Source organism: Centropristis striata, chromosome 15 (genome assembly GCF_030273125.1).
Source record: "Centropristis striata isolate RG_2023a ecotype Rhode Island chromosome 15, C.striata_1.0, whole genome shotgun sequence".
Classification (NCBI taxonomy): Eukaryota; Metazoa; Chordata; class Actinopteri; order Perciformes; family Serranidae; genus Centropristis; species Centropristis striata.
The window spans coordinates 19684703-19703255 of record NC_081531.1 but is presented as its reverse complement, the minus strand read 5'-3'; the positions used below and the strand labels follow the sequence as shown (position 1 = coordinate 19703255).

The 18553-nt window shown below is 39.5% G+C and overlaps 1 protein-coding gene across 1 annotated transcript in view; it reads right to left on the bottom strand.

Moving 5' to 3' along the window:
* LOC131986188 (polypeptide N-acetylgalactosaminyltransferase 10-like) overlaps positions 1-18553 on the bottom strand; it is a 115810-nt gene that overhangs the window by 45031 nt on the left and 52226 nt on the right. Inside the window, exons 5-6 of the mRNA XM_059351025.1 lie at positions 1133-1318; positions 125-308 (exon numbers count right to left, since the gene is read on the bottom strand). Of these exons, the coding sequence (XP_059207008.1) occupies positions 125-308; positions 1133-1318 (370 nt within the window). The remainder of the gene's footprint in view (positions 1-124; positions 309-1132; positions 1319-18553) is intronic.

The following is an 18553-nucleotide window of genomic DNA, read 5'->3' as shown; positions in this document are numbered from 1 at the left end:
ATGAGCATGGTGCTTACACATTCACACAGGGGCCATGCGGGCCACACACGTACACTCGACACACAATAAGATAACAAGGATAACATCTTGAAAAAGGTCAAATGTGAAAAATAGCTGAACTCACTCAAAAGGTTCACTGGAGTCATCCTTCTGCAGCTCTGTAGGGATGGGTATCCGTTTGTAGTACATTTCCCAGTCGAACGCCCCTCGCATGGCGTCCCCCGCCTGCGTCTCATAGCCGAAGTTGTCGTGGTCAATCACATCGATCATCGGACACACAATGGTCTTCCTGTTCTGGGCGATTCGGTCTGAGAGACACATAAGGAGGCAGACAGTTACTGAAAATAGATAGTGTAGAGAAGTGCTTCCAAAGTTCTTTGGCTTTAAAACTTCTCTGGCCAAGCAAACTTTACTCGTGACTTGTCATCAGAAATTGCAGATGTTTAGTAGCTGTGAGCATGATGTTCCTTTCTCAGACTGTCTTATTATAATAGTTTATTAGAGCCCTGGGGAGGTAAAAGTCTCTAGTATTTCACAAGAAGAGAACAAAGTAAAGATTGAGAAATATGCTTCTTTGTGTAGCATATATCTTTTTGTCTTTTATCATTTTAACCAACTTAGATACATTTTCAGGTAGTGAGCCCTAGGTAGGAACACTTAATAGGTGTATTAACCAAGCTGATACAGGCAGCTGTATTACTTGCCCATGGATTGTCTCAACTCAGCTCCATCAGCTCCACTTTGTTGGCCAAATTCGGATTAATAAGTTCCAGTAACTGACATTGATGCTGGTAATGATTTGACTGACTTATGAATTATTTAACAATCATTTCAGTGGGTGCTGCTTTGCACTGATAACTGCATTTCGTTACTGCCACCCCCTGCAAAATGTGGGTGACTGTATGTGTTATAAATACCTAGTATGTAGGTGAGTTTGCTTACTTTTACACCTATTTTTGCGATTTATAGACTTCTATCAGGACTTTTTTTGAAAAATAATGTAAATGTGGCTGCTCTGTTTGAGAGCTTGATGTCTTGGGTACACCCTTGAGGTGAAATAAGGATTCATGTTAGCGGGGAAGGCCGACTGTGGGCATGTTATAGTGATGAGTTGTGTGCATTTGTTCCTCACCCAGCAGCGGAGGCAGCCAGTTGACGTTGGACTCACAATGGGAGTCCAGGAAGGTGATGACTTCCCCTTTAGCAGCGCCGGCTCCGAGCAGGCGAGTCCTGATCAGCCCCTCCCTCTTCTTGGTCCTCAGGATGCGAACCTTCGGCAACCGCATCATGTACTCCTCCAGTGCCACTTTTAGGTGCTCTGCAGAGATGGACACAGACACAGCAGTCATCAGAGAGAGAATACAATTGAAGAATGTAATTGATGTTACCGAAACAGCACAATAGCAGAAAAATTGTCCACTAGTTGCAAAACCTTCCTACCATGCACTCTTACAAAAGAGATCAAAAGAAAACCAAACCATTAGCAGTTGCCATGAAACAAGAATCTGCCTTAGCCACATGCTCCGGACTTAAATGTTTCCCAGTGGACCGATATCACACTCTAACACATACTGTGGAAAAAATACTTTCTGAACTCACACAGACTTTTTAAAAAAAAAAAAATCTTTACTGTAGTCATTAGACATAATATTACCCTAAAGAGAAATAATCCAACTGTGATGACTAACATTAACTCAGCCCCTCCTAACATATACAGTTATCAAGCCTTTTGGCAAAAAAAAGTGATTCTTCCCAAATTGCTGTGATGCTCATGAACATTTCATCAGATTAAATTCAGAATTTTCTATGATTTAGTTACAGATATAGAGATACTGCACCCCCCAACAATTTTAGCAAACCACACACATGCACAAGTTTTAAATACTTTATTTCAGAAAGTCAGATTTGTTGGTGCAATGCGTGAGTCAGATCAAAACTGATTTCTTTCAAACTGCAACAGCGAAAAAATAAGTCTCAGAGAGGAAAATGTCAGCAAAATGTCCAGCTTCCGCTGCTAAAACAACACAAATACTGGAAGGTGAGAATATATAGAGACACAGAAAGGAAAGTCACACCAAGAACTGAAAGAAAGCATTAATCAATCAAAGCGGGGGCTATATGTTTTTCTCCAATTGCTCCTCAGAGCTGCCTTCAACAGAAATCAATCCTGCCCTAAATAGAGCCTGTAAATCTTTCTGGTCAAACGTCAAGTCAGTTCTGACAGGTCAATAGAGAAAAAAACTGGAGCCAGACTCAAGGCCATGTTTCATTCACTGTCTGTCCACTGTCACTGTGTTTCCAAAGCTGAGACACCCACCACCATCACAGAGTAACACCTTGAAACTGATCACCAGCCCTGGCGTTACATCCCTGATGACTTAACTGATATAAGCACTTGAAACTAAGCACTTGAAACTATTAGTCTCTGTCTGTCTGTCTGTCTGTCTGTCTGTCTGTCTGTCTGTCTGTCTGTCTGTCTCTCAACATGTTTAAAGGCACATATCTAATATCATCTGTCATCTTTCTGCTTATTCAGTCCCTGTTTCAGTCCTCAACATGTTGCTGAATTTCATTTGAATCTTGATGAAATACCATATGGTGCAAACCAACTTGCCAAGAATACTTTCAGATATTGTGTTATCCACCTTGAGAACACACAACAGATGCATTTGAAAAATAAGACGCCGGAAAATGTGATGGTGGAATGCTTGTCTCCAGCAGAAACACATGAGACTCAGCAGTGTCTTTTTATCCATCTGTCTCCCAGAACACAAACTGTATAATTTTAACCAAAGCTGTTGTCTGCAGCGACTCTGCAGAGGATATTCAAACTGCCTCACAAAAAGGAGTCAGATTGTCACTGTGAGTGCACTGATATTTGTTTTCACAATATCCATTTCCTGCATAATTACCTCACAAATTAAAGGATAAGGTCATATTTGTAGCATTATCAGTTGCACTAAAAAGACAGCCACTGTTGCTCCAAATCCATTAGACAGGACATTAAACAGTCGATCATCACGTTGCAGTGAGTGACATGTTGCTTTATTGTTATCCAAAATGTGTCCATAGCAGAACCGAGTATTTATACCTGGACTCTTGGCTATTTCGACTTTATATATGTATTTACCACTTAAAAAATGTTTTATGATGCCTGGGTGGTATCATTTTTTAAGTACAACCTCACCTATATGCCCTGATAGTTATTTCTTCACTTTGACCTGCGGGATCAACATTTTGGCTACAAAACACACAAAAAGAAAAAAACCCATAAAATTCCATTTTGAATTTTTTTTTTTTTACTTTGCAAACTCAATCATCCTCAATGAAGAATTTTAAGTATTGCAAATGTAAACAGATGCACATTAAATTAAAATTAGGATAACATCTAGTTATATATTTTCATACAAAATATATCTTGCCTCATCTCCGCTTTTACTTGACCTATCATCATCAAACAAAAACTGCCACGAGTTTCAATTTTACTTTAGAGGGAAGCTTACAGGGATAAGTTAAGTTCCAGGTTAATATGCAGTGCAGTTTATGTTTATACATTAATTCACATTGAAAAAGGATGATTTTTTTTTCTTAAATGAAAAACTGGATGTTTTAGAAAACTCATGTTTGTTAAAGTAGGGCATATAAAGATGTTTTGGTAACAGTGCCATAACTCAGATATCATAACAGTACTAGAACTGCACATTTTAAGCAATACCTTGCTAATTTTCTTCTCTTCACTTGTTCATTTGATGTTCGAAGTGACAGTGTGGATATAATGTCATGTCATGTCATGTCATGTCATGTCAGCAGTGGCTGTGGCTCAGTGACCGGAAGGTTGGTGGTTTGATTCACAGTATGAATGTGTGTGTGTGAATGGGTGAATGAGCGACATCTCTAGTATAAAGCTGTGGTTACAATGACTAAGAAAACGCTATATAAGTGCAAACCCATTACCATTCATGCATTAACCTCTACAACTACCTCTAAATTGTTGTTATTGACCAAAATACCAAGTAGCTCACATGCACAGTTTCACTGGCAGCTTTTGTAGAATGCAATAGAAGCCATCAACCCATATTCAACTCCAATACAAAGCAACTTTTCTGCATCTATCTCTAAACTTCAACACAAGAAAAGTGTTTCAGGCTCGACAAAAAGGGCCATTCTTTGCAGAATACAGGCAGACATTAATAAAGTATTACCTCTGTCGGTTTTCCTCATTGATAGCAGGTCTTACAAATGGGCCACAGTCACTGAGGAACCCCCCTCCCCCCCCTCCAACACAAGCACTAATTGGATTCTGAATATCAGAGGAGGACAGAGGAAAGGCAGCAGTCCTTTCAAATCTTCACAGGATAAACTGCAGCTGTTAAAATGACAGACAGAACGTCTTTATCTCTGCACTCTGTTGTTTCCTTACTTCTTCATCCTTGCTTTCCTTTCTGTCACTCCTTTGTTCCTTCTCTTCATCTTCCTTCCTTCACTCAGCTCGTTTGATGCTGTTTGGCAGCAGCTGCCTTTCGGGGGGAGACACTCCTGATTCCAACGGACAGCTGAGTCGCTGAAGACAGCAGGACCAGCCAAAACCAACAAACCTGAAGCCAGCAGGTCCTCAGATCTGTCACTCCCACTCTCTCCCTCCATCCTTATTTCCTTCTCTCCCCTGTGATTTATTTTTTAATGAGCCTGAGTAAATGACAGCCCATCTCCATCTGGGCATCAAATCCCACCATTACTTCTCTATACAGTCCAAACCGAAGTGTTTGGGAAAGACCAGATCTGACTAGACATTATTAAAGCAGAGCAAACCAAATTAGAACAGCAGAGAATTTAGACCAGAGTGAGGCGAGCCGTCTATCAAGCTGTCACACAGGCATTTGCTGCTTAATCCTGAAAGCCCCACTTGGGATGCTGGCTGCCTGAAGTGGTCTGACTCAAATGCACCTGTTACATGTGTTTAAGCCACTGCTAAAAACATTACTTTAAAGCCAAGTGATGGGTTAATAACTGGTTTGTACTTATTCTGCTCATTCTACTCACAGGTTTACAGCTTGTGTATTTCACCACTAATAGATATTGGCTTATTAGGAAAGTGCAATGGAAAGCAGATTCTAGCAGGCTCTCTGTCTCAAAGTTAAATGGCATGCATACTCTTGTCATACTAGTTGAGAAACCAACAAGATCTCCAACCTAAATGACATAATAGACTGTGATGTTAAACCACCCATAACGGCACATATGAGCATGAATATTTGTCAGAATGAGTGTTTAAAGGCTACCATGAAAATAAAAAATGATCACACGGTCCGCGGTTGTAAAAAGGCTGCTGTTTCTGTGAATTTAGGCTACAAAACCACTGACCTAGGTTTAGGGCAAAACACTTCCTGGCATGGCATTATAAAAGACAGTTTAAACAGCAAATAAATATACTTAAATGCCAGAAGTGAAGTAGTAACATGGGTGATGTGAGCCACTGAAGTTACGTAAAAAAGTGATTTTTTTACGTAACATTTGTTTTCACATGGTACATGAACCCCGGTTTCCTGGGTGATAGTCCGCTGTTTGTTTGAACCATCCACCTCCCCTCCCTCAAGCCCCGATTGTAATATACGTCACTTAAACTCAGCATCACCGCCAATCATTACTACTACGTCCACAAGATGGCGACAGAGGACAATTGAAATCATAAATGTCAGTTGTATTTTGCTGCATGTCCTAACGCCTAATATTGCCGTTTTTGATGGGAAACCTGATGTGAGAAACTGACATATGTACTCAGTTGAGCTTGCCTATAGAAACTGGGTCTACAGTGCTTATATGAGATGAATCCAGTACGCTCTGTCCATAACATTTAACACCATCTGTAACAGTAAAATGCATAGAACAACATCTCTCTGTGCGCTCTCCTCTGTCATCAAACCACGACAAAAAAGGCATTATGTCAATAACCAAGTGAAAATCAAATCTTCTTGTGACATTAACATACATTTGCTGTCAGGATAGCAAAACATTTGAAATTAAAAAAAAGACTTCCAGCTTTGATTTGAAGGTCTCGATCAGGTGGACATGGTGGAAACTGTAGCCCTAAAGTGTCCCCCAAGTTGAAGGGCAAGAAAGTAATAAGTTATAGTATACTGTTATATAAAGCACTATATACAATTATAATACAAGTCACTATAAAATAACTATATGCCAATATTATGGCATTTTTAAGTGTCCTGGGCGTTGTCTTGTGGAGTTTTTTCAACTGGTAGAGGACCCCAGGGTGCACTGAGCACCGGTTGAGAGATTATATATCTCAGCTGGCTTGGGAATGCCACAGTGTCCCCCAGGGGGAGATGGGAAAAAAATGCCCCAGGAGCCTTCTGCAACCAAAACCTGACCCCAGATAAGTTTCATTCTATGAATGGATGGACACTTAAAGATGAAAGTAAGCAACATTGGTTCATTTTGAAAAGCACACAGACAAGGTAAAACAGAGATATTAGGACATACATTCTTTATACTTTCTGACTTCACTGTGCATTTAAATATACTGTGAAATCTGTGATTACACTGGGTGGTTCTATGGACCTGCTTTGCATTTCTGTGTATGTTATGTGCATCTTTCATTTGCTTTTAATTATGTATTTTGTCACCATGGATATCTATTTTAAGTTATTGATGATAATTTGCGCTCCTATATGATTTTCTTATTTACAGTAGGGCTGGGCGATATGGACCAAAAGTCATATCCCAATTTATTTAGGCTGAATATCGATATGCAATATATATCCTGATATTTTTATGGCAAAGTGAGAGCAAATGTTCAGTCAAAGTCAAAGGCAAATATGACATGTCAAGTTTTATTGAAACCGTTTATTTAAGTGAACATAAATACTGTATAACAACAGGAGTACCTTTATAAAAAATCAAAGCTCCATAAAGTGCACATTTAAATAAAAAAAATATCTTAAATAAAAATAGCCTGTGAAATAAAATAGGCCAATCTTTTTCTGAAGTAAATACATCTATATGAGAAAAGAATAACGAACATTACAAAATAACGAAATATGACAAACCCTAGTAAGGGCAGGATTTGTATATAGAGACTTTTTTTTAAAACTATATTGATGTATACGATATGGTCTAATTCCATATCACATTTAAAAATATATTGATTTTTTATATTGTTATATTGCCCAGCTCTAACTTACAGTGCACATTTTTAAACAAAGTCAAGTCACATAAAACAACCTGTAAAAGTATCTTCTACTAGGTGTCACTTTACGAGGGGATTGTAACAACTAGTCCTACATCATTCATTCAACTGTGTTGAACTGATCACAGAATAAATATGTGCTGCTGGGTTTTCACACGGAAACAGAGGCTGAGGGGCTCCATAGGGTCGCTGCCACCTTTAGAGGAAAGGGCGAGCCTTCACCTTCATAATACGACCATAAATCAGCCCAGTAGCTATTAACCAGTAGAAGATTGATTCGGGTTACACATTTGCCCTGCATGGGATGATTCTTACATAACCTTCCTAATGACAGCCAGTGAGATTAAACAATGAACATTTGCATTGCATGTACAGCACAGTCAGTGAAGGAGAGGGGAGCGGGGAAAGGTTACCGCGTCTAATTATGAATGGTTAATTTGACCTGAATAAATTGGAATATGGCTCCTCTGGTTTACTGAAAATAGGCGAGGCTATAAATCACCCTAATGAGAGCAGGTTGACGTCTGCAAACACATTAGTCATTATTAGAATGTGAAGTCCAGGACATGATGAGGGCTCAGACACCATCGACGCCTGGGTCACCTCCGTAGACCCCATTTACCGAACAGATGAACGTTCACTGCCCTCCATCTGTTTCTGCCGCAGGAATTCATTGCATCTTCCTCTGAGCTGTTAATTAGAATTCAGTCACAAACACCAAAACTAAGCAAAGAAGACATTGCAGTGTGGCCAGCTGTGCTCCACAAGTATTCAACAAGGGAAATAGATGCATTTGATGGAAATTTAACATTATCAGACATCAGGTGCACAAAACATCCAATAAATACTATATCTTCTTTCATACATCAGATTTCCGCATTCCCACCAGAGAGTTTTATTCATTTTTTGGGAGTGAGGCAGAAAAGATTTTCAATTCAATTAACCTCAAATTACAGTGGATCCAGTATGACATCCAAATCTTGTCTTTCCAAGGTGCTGGATTACTTCCCAGAAGTCTTGGCATAGCACCAAAGAGCCAAGCTGCTAATTTATTCCTCCAAAATATTCAGCTGCTCCTGTGAACTCCATCACACATCCTCCCTTTTAGCCTAGTGCCAGGCTGGGAATATTTGAAGCTGCTTTTTTGCAACAGTCATTAAAAAAATAGAGAAAGAAAAAAGAAAAGGTTGCTGAGAGAGAGTCTGTGATGATATAAGCCAATCTGGAGGGAGGGGGGACTTCTAAAAGCACACTGCCTCCCTCCTCCTCTGTCACACAAAAATGCACACAGCTTAAATGGCTACTGAGGCAATGATAAGAGATGTAATACAGATGTGCACTTTGCAGTCGTGTCGTAAATGATAGAAGCGGAATTTTGATAAGCAAGAGGGGAGGACGGACAATTTAACGTCTCTGCCTTAAAGCTCTGTCACAAATTTACAGCTCAGACACACATGCTACTGCTCCACAGTACAACGCTGACATCTCTATTAGTTCTGCTGCTGCTTTTCTGCTGCATATATGAATATGAAGGTCCTATTTTTTTCACAATCAGAATTCTGAATCCAAATTCATTCAGGATAAATTAGCGTTTTCACCTCCACAGTTATAAATATAAATCTCTAAATAAGTTTTGTCATACATTCTTGCTTAATTTCAATAGAACAACACGGTTAGGTTGTTACTAGAGGACCTAAAGAGTCCACTAGGTTTCAAATAACTGAGACCCAAATATTGTCAGAGATCTAGCCCAATCAGGCAGGCAAGGTCCCATTGTATGGCTGCTGGTCTCAGGTCTGTCTGTCTAATAACAGAGAAGACGCAAGCGGACTTACTATCAGATCTTCTCATGAAATGTGTCATAATATTAAAACATAAAACAAAGAATGAGAATTAATTGATGGTTCATAGTGCTACTTACAGAGCTGATGTTCTCTCTCTACCCTTTTGTTTTGCATTTGCACAATTAAAAGTAAAGCCAAAGAAACACTAAATAAATGCATTATTTACTTCTTCTGTGGCTTTACTTTTTTCTTTTTCTACTTTTCTTCTTCATGTGACTCAGAAACCCACTACGGGCTTATCTAAAAACCTAACCTAAAAGAGATGCAAAAATATAAATATATATAAATGTACACGTACATATGAATAAATTAAAAAAAATAAAAAAAATCAGAAATACCAAAACAATGCAAATTATGCATTAACATGCATATCTTTTTAATATCTAATCACATTTGATTTGCTGTCAATAAATTGCACAGATTCTATTTCCAAATAAAAAAAATCAAGTGAACCATTTCTAGGTTCTACATTGACATGGATAATCAATCACATGTACTTATCGCATATGTGAGTTAGGTTGCTATAGTTATCAGCAGAAAATAATGTATATACATATATATATTATACTTACGGGGAATTATTTTGGCCTCGTTTGTGACTGATTCTAACTAAATTTAAGCCTAGTTTAACTGCTAATTTTGAAAAAAGGAGCTGTACTAAAACATAGTTCTTTATTTCATCCAATAGTGAACCTCTGTCTGTAACTGTGTAACTTTTCTTTGTGCAAATGGACTAAACACCATAAAGATGATAAAGGCTTTAAAAGTTAATCATTGTTCTCCAGTCCTCTCTCCCTGTAGTTTAATCTGTAAAGTTACTCAATTACATTTGAGAATTTGCTTTAGAATCCTGCTATAGGGTTATCTATTGGGACATTTTCATGAAACATTAGTTTACTATTTCATGATATTTCCAAGGATCAGATTCTTGCATTGAAAACACTGCTTCTGGCCTATGCATCACAATGGCATAAGGAAGTCAAACTATCCTCAGTTTTGCATTCTTATAGTCCTAAAGGAACTCAACATATATTCAGTTATGCATATGCATTGAACTAAAACTCAGCCTAATGTCAGGTCTAAGGTGCCAAAAACATTTATATTTGCCTAAAATAATAAATAGTATCATTACAAAAAAGGTGAATAAAATGAAGCAGTGATACTATGGAGGAGCCTAGAGGCTAAACTGACTTCATAAAAACTGAAGAGTAAGGGAAACAGAGTCACTGTTAGTCACTGTTAACACGGCAGCACTGATGTTGTGTTCACTCTAAATCTCCAAATCTCATCCTGTCGAGCAGCTCTCGTACTGCTGCTGTCGACTGCTGTAAAAATATCCCCGTGGGGATTGTTAGTCCTTGAGAGAGTTATTGTCATAGTCTGAACAGCAGCCTGCCAGCTCAGACCTGCGAGTTCAAGTTTTTGCACACATGCTGTTGTCTAGCTTCCGTTGTTATGTGAGGATGAGGAAAAAGAAGAAGGACCTCTCTGGCCCATGATTCCATTTTTAGGTTTTTGTGCCCATAAACACAAGAGCTGTCAAGTTGTTGTCAATGGATCATATAGAAATTAAGTCGTATATTTAATTTTATTTAATTTATAGAGCCCAGAATCATAAATCTTCCTCAAATGGCTTTACAGACTAGACAGGGTACGACATCCTCTGTCCTTTGACCCTCAGGGTACACCAGGAAAAGAAACAGATCAACATAGGTAAACACAGTAGATAGTGTGAAAGGGGAGAGGGAGGGAGGATAGAGGGGTAGGGTTAAAATGGGATAGAGGGACAGAGATGAACAATGACAACAATAATAGCACTAACCCTGTAATGAAGTATGTGACTAATGATAGTTATGGTGCTGGTAAACAGAATCAAATAACAGTGGTAGTAACATTAATAACATTGGTAATAGTAGAAGGAATAGGACTATTGCTAAGTGTCAATGTAGCAATGAATATAAACTGACAGCAGTGTCTATGCAGCCTCTTACATGGCACAGTGGAAGTATATATTTTTTATTTATTTATTTATTTTGTTTTTACTTGGGTGTGATGTTCAATGCCAAGATGTCTCCCTGATGTGGGGTTTGGAAAACTTTTTTTACATTGATGTTTAGAGACTCTGTAGGAGGTTCTTTGTTCTGAGAGGTGCTGACAGGTATCAAACTACCCACATGTTTTTCTTCTTTTTATTTCAACACAGCATATATAAAAGCCAACACTTCTGTGATGTGATATTGGCTGTCTACACGTCTTGTTTAAGGACTTTTACACCCCAAAAATGCACTTTACATTAGCGACTGTGACTAATGCTATTTAGAGAGTTTTGGGATGAAGAGATACAGTTAAAGTTCAAATACTTCTGCTCATGCACATGTCTTTTAATCAAATCTGCATTCAATACCTGTTCACATAATCAAATCTCCAATGAATTCAGTTCCTTTAAATAAATTATGAGAAGCACAGGCCAAAGAGAGGAAGGATAAGTAGGCATGGTGTACATTAAAGCTCATCTTCATGGACATCATTTATCCTGGCACTCTGCAGCCTGATAAATAAAGCAGCAGCCTCTATCTACAGTACATTCAGCTAACGTACAGAAATGTTTCAATGGTTCCTAATCGTCCATCCTTTTAGAGCTGTTTTTTGCAACTTGCTGAACAGCCAGAAATGGCATCTCTGCTCTCGGGGGATGACTATTAAAACATAATAACATGTCTTTAGCTCAAACAACACCCTGCCTCTTATTGGCCATTTCTCTTATCATCACTTAATTCCTCCGTTTCTTCCCTATTTCCCCCCCTTCTCTTTTGCCTTGTGTTTAATGGTGAACTTGCATTTATGGTTGTTAGGGTACCAAGACCGCTCCCGTTAAGCTGGCAGGAAGCCAGTTACTGCCACTATTATACATGCTAATGATGGTCCTCGGGCAGCAGCTCCAATTCTCAATTTAAACTTCAATTAAACAGAAATAATAATTCAAACTAGAAAATTTCTAAAGAAATTTTGAGTGTGCTTGACTCTCTGGCCTGTGACTCTCTCCCAGACATTATTGGATTGGAACTATTTTCAAAATGGAAAAGAGTAGGAAGTCATGTAAGATAATAAAGCAGGTATTAGTGTGTGTGTGTGTGTGTGTGTGTATGCGTATGTGTGCTATGAGGGGCATTTTATGCCTTTTATGCCTGCATAAAGACTGGTAAATAGGCGTGCGTACAGGCAGGCGTATTGCGAGTACACCAGATAATGAAGGGGTGACGGGTGACAAGTGTCATGCCACGTGCGAACGTAGCGGACGCCTGTGCACACACTAGTCTCTATGTACAAATAATTATTTCCCTTCTGATGATGAATTTTGAGTTTAACAGCTGCTTTGCTTCACAATTCAAGCACTCCATGTATTACAAAGAGAAATCAATGACACAGTTTAGGCTATTTTCAAGTCGTGCACACGTTAAGGTGTCTTAAGCGTTGGCTTTAGGACAATAACACACACGCGTTAACGCTTGTCACGCCTAAGGAAGAGGATGTGCGCATTTACGCATGAGGTCCACTGAAGCATCAGGACCTGACAGTTATTAATTTTCTATGTTCTGCAGCATATCTACACAGATCAGTGTAGTGACCAGACTACACACCTGGGCATTGTTTGTACATTAGGCTACAGCTGATGCGTAATCAACTCTATGTCCGCGCGCATAAAATTACTCACGAAGCTAGGAACTGGCTGTGAGGCACTTCACTACATGCAGTGTAGTGAAGTTTAGTTGCAATTATAGGCTATAATGTTAGCTGTGACGTTGACTTAATCGCTGTGTGTGTAGACTGAAATAGCCTAAACTGTCATTTGCGAACTTGAGCGCAGTTTCCAAATTTATTTTTTGACAAATTTTTCTCTCCCTCTCCACTATAGCTATGATGTCATCCACTGTAGCCTCTCCATAGGGTAACCGTAACCGTAAACCATTTGTCGAAACCCTTAGAAAAGTCAATGGAAACTTAACATGACCGAACCGGTCGATTTGTAGTTGACCGAAAAAAACACAGAAGAAACGGAAAAATAAAATCTAGGATTAAGCCCGGTGAATAGTATATAATGTGCTTTGTCAAGCACAATCAATAAGGGAAACAAGACAAAGCAAATAGCATGCCTTGTTCTGTGTAGTTATTTTTAGAGCAATATAGTAATTGAAGCACAGTTTTGTCTAGGATGAGAAGGGGAATATTAGAAAACTTTTAGATCAGTTCTGGAGATCACGTCTAAATATTTTCTGACAAGCATTTATTAAAGATAACCCTCCCAATGTGCCTTTCTCCTTCAATCTCTCCCTTTCCGCTAACATGCCTGGACACTTACAGGTGCTAATGAAGTCAGTCTCCCCTGAGAACAGCTCTCATCTCCAAAGCACACTCCAATTAAAAAGGAAGGGGAAAAAAATAAACACTTGCTTACACATGATACCGTGCTCCACCGCTCTGCGCTGCCTCTCATGTGAAATCAACGCTTTTTACCCCCTGGCCCTGAACACACGGCTTTATCAAATAGAAAACAGCACACCAGTACGTGGCTGGAGAGCGAGGCAGAGAAGAGTAAGAGGAAAAATGTTCCAATGTCGTGTAATAGTGTTGAAAAATGTCTCTCTGCTGCCTTGAACAGACTGAAAGAAACAGAAACCTGGACTGTACAGGATGAGTTGAAACACCCTTTTCAATAGTACATACTGTATGTGTTCATACTGAAATAGAACAGGAGCACAAAACTCACTTCATCTGAACAAAAAACTCAGAAAAAAGCCTCACTGTGCTCCCAAAGGCTGAGCAAAAACATTCTGAAGGACGATTTTGAAAAGATTCAATGAACAGACAGTAACACACTCCTTGAGTAATCGAACACATTTCAGCACAAAAATGATTACGGGAAAAGTCATTTCAGCACACTTAAGGTCAAAAGAAGAAAACTAATGGAACAAGACCAGGTCTAGTTGCTCGAAACATGAGCTATTGTATGTTCAGGGTGTCGTTTAGAATATTGAGTCTTGATTGATGATAAGTCATAATTGTTTTGGAATGTACCACACAAAGGCCATAAAAGACACCTCCACTGTATGTGTATGGGTGGATCTTGGTGAATCACTAGATGACTATAGCCAATAATTACCGCCCCAACAGCACAGAGGTAAAGGAATACAACAGCCAACTGTGGAACAAATGGGTCATATTGTGGTCATTGTGCTACCTGTATATTAACAATAACTTGGCTACCATTGGAGCAGAGCAGGTTTAACCATTCATGGCTATCATCCACATCCGAGAAAATTATTCAAACTTTCAATCACGATGTACTGCTTTTGTCAAAGGGATGGAAATATTCAGAAACAGTTAAAGAAAAGTGAAATGATGATATCAAAGATTCAGTGAAATAGCTACTTTTTATTTACAGAAAACAGTGAATCTGAAGGGCAATGTCACCTGCAAAAGAGGACATGTAATATCCAACCAGTAGAGTCATTGTAGACTTTAAGTTTACCTTTAATCAAACTGTTATGTCCTAAAATTTCGACAGGAAATGCAACCCATTATGGAGATAAAGATGTCAATCCATTAGTCGTTTAGAGGCCTGACCACAGAACTCATTTGCCATTGATCCTTTTTGGGATGAACATGAATGCATCCCATATAGAAAGCATCCATGTATCAACTTTAGGCCTATGTATGAAACTAAATCTAAAATGAAACACAAAGGTTTTAATTAATAGTAGTCCATCTATCGGAAATCTGTTGTTCTGTTTCTGCTCAGCAGGTCTGCTGCTGTGACATCCATCAACTTTTTTTGGAGATAACTAAGAATGGATGTCCTTCCAAGTGCGTGTGGACAGCTTTAACACAGGGACACTCAGATCCCTTGTTGAGTCATTGCCACAGCGTGTGTCAGCTCTTATCAGGGCCAGAGGTGGTCTATACTTGCAGTACAGGTTCTTGTACTTTGCTCCATTCTTTTCTGCAGGATCATATGCTGGCTCATGTACTTATGTGCCTACATGTTCAGACATGTAGATGACAGATGGCGAGCAGAGACATCCGTGGAGAAAGTAGCCCATTAGCTGAGCTAACCTTGAAAGTACCAGGGAGGTTGGGAAGCCGGAGTGAGCCAACACTCCCCTGCAGGGAGAGCGAGGGCTGAACATCCTCCCTGCGCGGGCTGCGGAAATTCAATTACAGCCTAATGAAGAGTGAATTGACCTCCCCTCCCCATCGCAGCTCTGCCTCCTCCTCCCTCCCAGCCTTCCTCCCTGCTCACATGCAGCTGAAGCTCATCATGTACTGTAGCTGGGCAGGGTAGCAGGTACAACTGGTTCCTTGAGACTGGCAATGCCTCTGTCCACAGGGCAACTGTCTCTCTATCTTACTTCGTCTTGTCATGATAACATTGCATTCCTCTCCTGTTTCTCTCTTCAGCTTTTCACTGAGCCCTGCAACTTGTATGATCTGCTCTATAAATGTGAATGTTGCTATATATGATTTGATTAGGACTGGACGGTTGTATTGATATAGAATATATCAAGACATGGCAAGTATAACAAATCCATCCATCCATCCGTCCATCCATCCTCAACTGCTTATCCACACTCGGGTTGTGGGGGGCTGAGGGCGAGAGGTGGGATATACCCTGGACAGACACCAGACTATCACAGGGCTGACACATAGAGACAGACAATCATTCACACTCATTCACTTATACGGACAATTTAGAGTCACCAATTAAACCTAAGCTGTTTGTCTTTGGACTGTGGGAGGAAGCTGGAGGACCCGGAGAGAACCCAAGCTGACACGGGAAAAACATGCAAACTCCACACAGAAAAAGCCGCAAGAAACCCAAGTATAAGAAATAACATGTAAAATTATCAAACTACTGTCAAAACATAATGAAATATGCTTAACTGTTTTAAATACAGCAAAAGGCCTAGTAACACTGGACACCTGTCACTTCATGCAAAAGATGCAATTGTACTGGTCAACTGTTTTGTGGAGCAGATTATATTCCAACAGAGAAGGACAAAGAAACGTTGAGGGTGATGCATAGCTAACAAGCTGCTACAGCTTTCTCTGTTTTGGAACTTTCTGTTCCCTCAAAGGTCAGCACTGTCAGGACATCTTACCAATGGTCAAAGGCATAATTTCACATGTGGAAGTATAACAAAGTTGAACTTAATGCAAGATAATTTAGTGTGTTTACGTTATCCGTGTGAGCAAATCCATCAATGAATTGATTTCCCTGCAAAAATTTGAGGTTGACATCTTCCAAATGCTAAAGTTGTCAGTAGACCAATTTATATTCCAAGCATTTTCAGCACAGAGTCCCATACCACAATGACTATATCATGTTTTACCAGCACAGATAACTCAATAAGTTCATTTACTAAAGCAGTGGATTGATTTAAGCTTTTACAGGATTTGGAATGATGATTTTGCTGATGACGGGGGAACAGGAATATAAAAGAAGACTATATCATCAAAAGAAGGGTGTTTGTTTTTATCATCATACCAGCCATTTGCCCAGATTTGAATGTGTCACTTGTCTTGCTGCCAAGAGATCTGCAATCCAGTGTGAGATAATGTTGTTCAGGCGTTTGCCAGGAACTGATGTGCCCAATTTCAGGCAGCATTACTAATCACTGCATTGGCATTTTTTTAAACATAAACAAAGAGGTTGTACTGAGATTTAAAGATTTCAAAACACACAAAAAACCTCTCTATTACAATCATTCTATCCATTCTGAAGGTGACCTTCATTTGTCTTTTTCAGGTCACCGTCAGATGTCTGATCTGTCGATGTCCACCTTTTTTTACTGATACAGGGTTGATAAAGTCATTACTTCATTCCCCTTTAAAAAATTCACCTCACCTCTCTGTCTTTCGCCTTATTTCTCCCCTCCTCCCCCCTCTCTGAATGTTGTTTCATGCGCCTTGATTGCTCCATTTCTCACTCTATGACTACATTTATTGCTTGTGCCCATTTATCACCTGCCTCGACACTGAACAGCACTTTCATTTTTTTCCTGCCAAGACACGATAACTGCCATTAAAAACATGTCATACCGTCTTAAATTGCTTGCTACAAATTGGCAGTCAAGTATATAGAACTAATTACTTGTTAGGGGGAAAAAATGTAATCCACTCACTAAATAAAAACATTTCAGAATAGAAGTAGGATCTTCTTTAATGCTCCATTGCTCTAATACTAGTATTTCTCTCATATTAACATTCATTGTCCCCCAAATGAAATATTTCTATTATTTTTCAGACAGCTGTCTAATTGATCTCATCGGCCACTGGACAGTGACTGAATAATTGGACTATTAATCTGGAGTCAGTGACAGGCGTCTGTCGCAGGAGGGGGGGTCCTGTAGTGCAGCTTAGTGGTCCTGCTGAACGGGATTGTCTTTGTCACAGATCACAGTTAACCATGATGGATACATCTGGGCTCATACTGTCTCTGGTTTAATGAAACTCTGCTATGAAGACATCTGAGCCCAACAACATGCCAGAGATGAGATATGAAAGGAAAATATGAAGCCGTCCTTTGGTTGACTTAATCGTTTTCTTTGTTTTAAGGGATATTTAGTAACAGCAAAATGTATGAGTAAAAGACAATGAGCAGTCCAAGCAGAAGTGCACATAAATGTCACATAAATGCAGTGACAGCACGTTCATCCACTGCATAATTCCAAAATGTCAAACATGGAAAACCCACACCAGATGTGGGTCTTCCAAGACCTGTGTTAGATCTTACAGCTGAGATTGTAGAATAACTTTGTAAAACTTTGTGGAAATTGCATAAATAGCAGCTAGGCCTGGGACGATAACAAATTTTGCTGGACGATATATTGTCCCACAAATTATTGCCGATAAACGATATTATTGTCAACATGATAATATATCATAATAATGCACACCCTTTCAAATACAATACACTTTTATTTCTCAGTGTTTTTTTACCATTGTAATTGTAATTTTAAGAACGTTTAAATATCCTAAATAAATAAAACAAACATTTTTTTTTTTTTTTTTTTTTAAGGGCAGCATTTATTTTGCGATGTAGCAAACTCCACTTTCTGTGAGCGCACAGCGTTTATATTTACTTTGTCGACCAGTGTTGACTGTCGGGACGAAGGCTCTGCATCTCCAGGTGCAGTTTTTTTGGGTCGGGTGGTTCAGCTTTAGATGGGCATGCAAGTTTGTTGTGGTGGCTTTTTTTGTTGCCACCACTTTTGAACAAATTCGGCATACAGGCTCGTCCGTGTGTTGATGGGCTCACCTTTTTCATTCGGTTTGAAACCGACATATTCCCACACCGGGGCTGTGGCATTTGGCTTTGCAATCATCTTTTTTCCTCGCGTTGCTCCGCACGAGGCTCACCTGCTGCACTCTGTGTGTAGCCAATGCTAGCGGCCCAGCCTTCCCCACAGAGACAAAGAGACTGGATGACTGACAGGAGGGTTCACTCCGC